General features: G+C 42.3%; 1 protein-coding gene across 2 annotated transcripts in view; it reads right to left on the bottom strand.

Moving 5' to 3' along the window:
• Positions 1-643: 643 nt before the first annotated feature.
• ANO6 (anoctamin 6) overlaps positions 644-6,000 on the bottom strand; it is a 68,960-nt gene continuing 63,603 nt past the window's right edge. For both annotated transcript variants that reach the window (XM_083399527.1, XM_083399528.1), the window contains exon 20: positions 644-5,345. In XM_083399527.1, coding sequence (XP_083255653.1) covers positions 5,139-5,345 — 207 coding nt within the window. In that variant the 3' untranslated portion in view covers positions 644-5,138. The remainder of the gene's footprint in view (positions 5,346-6,000) is intronic.

Raw genomic sequence — 6,000 nt, 5'->3', positions numbered from 1 at the left:
CTGTCCCAACCCCTCCCTCCTCAATACATCTCAATACATCTCAACAGGGTCTATTTTACATTTTGTTCAATTTAAACAATAAAAAAGGGGAATGCACCACCCGATCACCTCAGCCCTGGAAGAACAGTTGCTGCTTCGATGAATATAATGTGGTAGATTCATTGCTACAATTAAACAACAATTTACTAATAGCAGTGAAGCGTGGCTTAGGCGCAACTTCCTCTGAATCTAGCCGGCCTACGACATCTGGGCAGGGCAGAGGAGTGGTCAGGGCTTTGTGGACATTGGCCAGTGTGCTGCATTCCAGTGTGTCAAAATAGGATCACCCTCACCACCGCCTTGCTCCCCTCTAACACTTGTCACGTAAGTCCTGCGGCTTACAGTGCCAGGAAGACGCCTCCATGACTTTTTCCCATCACCACGACTTCCACTGGCTTTAGATCATTTATAGACTTTATGTTTATTTCAAGAAAATTGCATTCATTTGTATGTAGAACTTTGTGTTCAATGTTTCGGGTAATTGAAAACTTACAGTCTGGCAAAAGTCATAAATAAACACCCTCTCAATAACACTTATCGGTAGATTATTCAGTGTTGCAGTCAGGCTTTTTTTTTTTTTAAAAAAAGGCCAGTATTAAGAATGTTACATTATAAAATCAACTTTATTACAATGATAATAAATAAAAAGAAGAGGGGAAAAATCAGTTCAGAACATAATAGTCAATATTACCAGAAAAAGTACGGAGAACATGTTCTTAGTAAATACTATTAAGCCAGGGGAATCCTCTGAAATATTCATTCACAGCTTGATCCCCCAAATGCTGGTCTAGCACTTCTTGCTGTGAGACGCCTGGGACTTATCGCTATCACAGTTACTGTCTGTTGTTGACAAAACAGCTTGTATTACGGTTATAGCCAAAGCCAATATATAACTAATGAAAGTAATAATTCGCAAAACAATCTTCCAAACTTCATTCCTGCGTAAACTCTTTCTAATTTCTTTAGGTCATGTACCAAAAGTCTTGTTGGCTTTTTAATCTGGTGCATAGAAGCTCTGTAAAGTGTCTAATACCACTTACTGGTCGCTTGTCTTTTTAACCTCCAATTTAAAAATCATTGTGCAGCAGTGATGTAATTAGAAAAAACATTTTTTCCCATTAACATCATTATTGGGCCTACCTAAGTTGTTGTGTTTTTTAAAAAATTGTCCGACAGAGCAACTTATATGGGTTTAAGTAAGGATCCACTGAGATCCATTCACTCCCAGGTAAGTGTGCAGGGGACTGCAGAAAAAGTTCAAGATATAGAGCAGGATGGTTCAGATCAATAAATCTAGATTCAAAAAGCAGGACTGTAGATTTCTGGTAAAAGCTCACACCCCTTTTGTTCATGTAACTTTTGGGAATCCTGCCCCATGGTTCATGCACTAGATATAATATTGTAGATAAAGACTAATTGAGTTAATCCTAGGAAAGGGAGAAGAACTCGTATGTATTATGGGAAACTTATGGATAAACTATTACTGGATGGTAAAAATGCTGCTCAGGGAAGAGTGATTTCCATGTCAGGCAATATTCCCAAAGAAAGGGTGAATCTCCATATCTGTGCTCATCACCTGATGACGATAATATAATCACGTGATGCCTTGCATGCAGTAAATACCTATAACAGAGCCAACAGCACAGGAAGTCTTTCATATCAATTCAAACAAATACCAATTTGAGCAACCAAGTCTTGAGACACAAACCTCTAGTTATTTGATGCTGAATGTAAAATTTTAGCCTGAAATCTATGAACTTCAGTTTTCAGAATAGATGAAACCGAAATTTTAAAATCTATGTAAAGAGGGTGTAGAAATAAAGGGTGGGATCCAAGACATACCCAGAGTAGACCCATTGAAATTAATGGACAAGAGTAACATGAGTATAATTAGCACTGGACATCAACCAAAATATATGCATTATAGTGTAGAAATTTTAATTATCATGCCTCATGGTAAGTCTCTGCATAACACTTGGTATGATCCAGAATTTTGGGGAGCTAAAGTAGTCTGCAAATAGGGAAAAATAAGAGACAGATAATGCATGAAATGGGATACTAGAAACTGTCATTTCAGTTCAGGATTTGAACCTGGGATGGATATCTAATTTTTCTTTGTTGATACCCTATCTGAAAAAAGCTATATATTCTCATCACCGTTCTACCCATGCATACTAGAAATAGGTTGTGTTGTATTCAGTGAATCTTATTCCCAGTAAATGTGCATGTGATTGCAGCCCCAGTTGCTCTCTGAGGAAAAAGACCCACTGAACACAGTGCAATGTACTTTTGAGCATAAGATTGCATCAGGCCTCATTGGAGGTATCTGTAGAACATATTCATTATGGTGTAACGCATATTATACAACATAACAAATATGTCTAGTTGCATTGATGGGAGATTAAATGAAGCAGCAATACAGAAGATTATCTACATGCAAGCATTACATCAATATTCTTTTCTGTTACAATGATTAAAACAAAATCAATTACCCAAAACTGCAACTCTGTATTCATAATATATAATCATATATAAGTAACACTTATGGCTCCCCTAATACATATTAAATGTAAAGTTAGCCACATTGTCTCATAGCTGATACACAATTAACACAGTGAAACAATAGATCTTTTGAGTAAGTCTCTTAATTCGAATGTCAGAACAAGTTGTCAGTGGTCAGAGTTTCACAGCACACTTCATCATCATCAACACATCCGTCTATTCTTGGAAAAACCACTTAATAAAGCAGTCATTACTGTCAAATATTCTAAACTGATTGTACCTCTATTTGTAATCTTTATTAGATCAATCAAAAGCTTTGCAAAATCAATTGGTACAAAGACTTTCAATGCTCTGTGAGCCACTGTACTCCCTACAATACCAGCCAGTTGTTCCTGAAACAGTGATAAACATAGGAGCCAACTCCTAGGGTCCCTTTGTTCCGTCCCCCCCATAAAATATTTGAGCTCCTCCCCAGTTGATGGGCATTGCCATTCAAATGGAGTGCGTGCACCACATCTTGTGATCAATTTTGTGGGGCAGGGATTATCTCCACACCCCCCCAAAACATTTTATTCAAGTTAGCACCCCTGGTGATAAAGCGCTATAAGCTGCACCCTATTCTAAATATTCCTTTGCTGGTGACACAAGTTACACATCAGACTATTGTCTTCCTTGACCTCTTTAGAATCAGGGCTAGCTCTACCATTAGGCCCAAGGAGGCAGCTGCCTCAGGTGGCAGATTATGAGGGTGAGGCTCAATGGTGAGATGTTGGAGGACAGAGTTGTGTGTGTCATGTACTTTTACTGCCAGTCTGGTCACCTTCAGCACACAGAATATGCGGGTGTACCATTTCGTCCTTCACCTCAAGCAGCAAAATGTATTAGGCCAACTCAGAATTCACACATGCTTTTGTAGATACACACACTCACCCCACACCTACCTGAATCAAATTATTATATACATAGCCACATGAAGATATCTCTTCTTCTATGCGGTTGCATATCCATGTTTATGTTCACTTAAGCGAAGTGAGGGGTTTGTGTTTGTGTATTGGATCAACAGGCACAATGCTCTCATGGTCTGGAACATGGGTAGGCAAACTAAGGCCCGGGAGCCGGAGCCGGCCTAATCGCCTTCTAAATTCGCCCCGCGGATGGTCCAGGAATCAGAGTGTTTTTACATGAGTAGAATGTGTGCTTTTATTTAAAATGCGTCTCTGGGTTATTTGTGGGGCATAGGAATTCATTCATTATTTCCCCTCCAAAAATATAGTCCGGCACCTCACAAGGTCTGAGGGACAGTGGACCAGCCCCCTGCTGAAAAAGTTTCCTGACTCCTGGTCTGGAAGTTGGGACTTGAATATTAGTTCAACATTCTGAATGACTGAAAAGGCTTTCTCCATCCCATTTAATATTTCTCGGTGGTGCCTTTTGTAATGCATTACATTGATCAGGCCTGACAAGTCCATAGTCTGAACTACAAACCAGTGCAACATCTTCCACTCTGCATTTTGAAGCTAGATGGCCGCTGAACACTCAAACATTCTCCAGAAATCAACATGAGCTTGGGACGCCAGTGAAACAGAAGAATGGCTATAGATCCATGAAGCAAAAGAGTAATGTCTGCTAGCACTGTGAACTACTTGCCAGAGACTTCTAGGGACACTCAGGTGGAAATGAGAGGTGGGAAATTAGAGAGCACAGAGCAAAAACGGAGGCAGGTCTGAAGTGTCCACTCTTCTGTGGCTCTTCTAATCAGCAGAGGTGCCAGTAGCAGTACAGCTCTGAGTGGGATGCAAATCCCTTCATATTATGCTGAATGCAGGAGCAGCCAGTGCAGAGTAGCAAGGCCACACGGCTGCTTGTACAGCAGTGGTTCAGCTGCTCCTTAATGGGATGGGGCAGCATGGCAGTCAGGTTGGGCCAATGTCGGAAGGAGACACTGGATTTGCTCTACTGCTGCCTTCACTGCCACCCAGCCCCAGCCCTGCCCCATTGAGCAGCAGCAACACTGCTGTCAGGGGAGCTGGGGCATGTCGCTGCCCCACTGCACTGGCCATTCCTGGTTGAACATTACTGCATTCCCTTCAGTATACATATCTCTTAAGGCTTTATGGAACACAAGAGTGGTTTCCCCCCCTTACCTTTGGATTGTCATTTTGCTTAAATTCATTTTGTGCAGACTGTACATTTGAGCGGAGGGGGCTCGAGTCTGAGGCCAGCGTACGCAGCCCTGTTTCTCCTCCTTGCCACAGTGTCCATTTCTACCCAGTTTGATAAAGCTGGAGAAGGCAATCAAAGTACTCAAAACTGGTCCGAATAAGCCGTGTCCCTCTTAAGACAAGTGGTTTGGTTTCTGAGGTTTGGTTTCAAATGGCATACAGCTGGAAGGCACACCACAAAAGTCTAGATTAGGACAGCCCCTTTATAACAGCCAACAAAAACCACGGTGAAATGCTTGTCCATTCTGTTTACGAGCATTCACTTCTTCCTTTGCAATTACGTTCTACCATGTCTTTGGTCCGATCCCTTTGTTTGTTTGTTTTGGTAGAAAGATTCACACACCACTGGTTAGGCGCTGTCAGGCTGTCATGTCTCTATTCAGTTTTAGGCCGGAGAGTCCCATCTGCGCCTTTCAATATTTTGTCGGCGATGCTCCCCATATTTTTCTTCATAGCTTTCACAGGATTCTCATGCAGGAGTGTCTGTATTAGATACTTCTCCCTTTTAATTTTGCTTTTGGTTTTCTTTGACACATCGGGAATTATGTGTGAAATAGCAAATGTCACCAAGTAGATGATATGCTGGATGGGGGAGGGGGAGGGAACAGAAACAGAGTCAGCTACTCAGAATATACAACCATTATAAAAGACAGTAATATTGCCCTGTTATTGACTTTTGCCGCAATCTGGAAGTCTGTTGGCCACATCTGCAAAACGCATTTAAAGCGCTGCTACACCACTTTAACTGTCCCGGCTTCTCCCAAAGAATTCTGGGTATTGCAGTTTCTTCAGGGTGCTGAGAATTGTCAGGTTAGGTGACTCCACAGAGCCTAGGACTTGCCGATCAGAAGGTCGGCAGTTCGAATCCCCGCGACGGGGTGAACTCCTGTTGCTCAGCCCCTGCTCCTGCCAACCTAGCAGTTCGAAAGCATGTCAAGTGCAAGTAGATAAATAGGTACCGCTCCAGCGGGAAGGTAAACGGTGTTTCCGTGCGTTGCTCTGGTTCACCAGAAGCGGCTTAGTCATGCTGGCCACATGACCCGGAAGCTGTACGCCGGCTCCCTCGACCAATAAAGCGAGATGAGCGCCGTAACCCCAGAGTCGGTCATGACTGGACCTAATGGTCAGGGGTTCCTTTACATTAACCTTTATTCCCTGCACAGAACCGCAATTCCCAGAATTCCCCGGGAAAGGAGACTGATTGTTATACCACTCTGGCAACTGTGGCAAGGCGATA

The sequence above is a fragment of the Podarcis tiliguerta genome, assembly GCF_965153285.1.
Source record: "Podarcis tiliguerta genome assembly, chromosome: 10".
NCBI classification, from domain to species: Eukaryota; Metazoa; Chordata; class Lepidosauria; order Squamata; family Lacertidae; genus Podarcis; species Podarcis tiliguerta.
The sequence above is the reverse complement of the archived record's forward strand: the minus strand, read 5'-3'. Positions and strand labels throughout refer to the sequence as shown.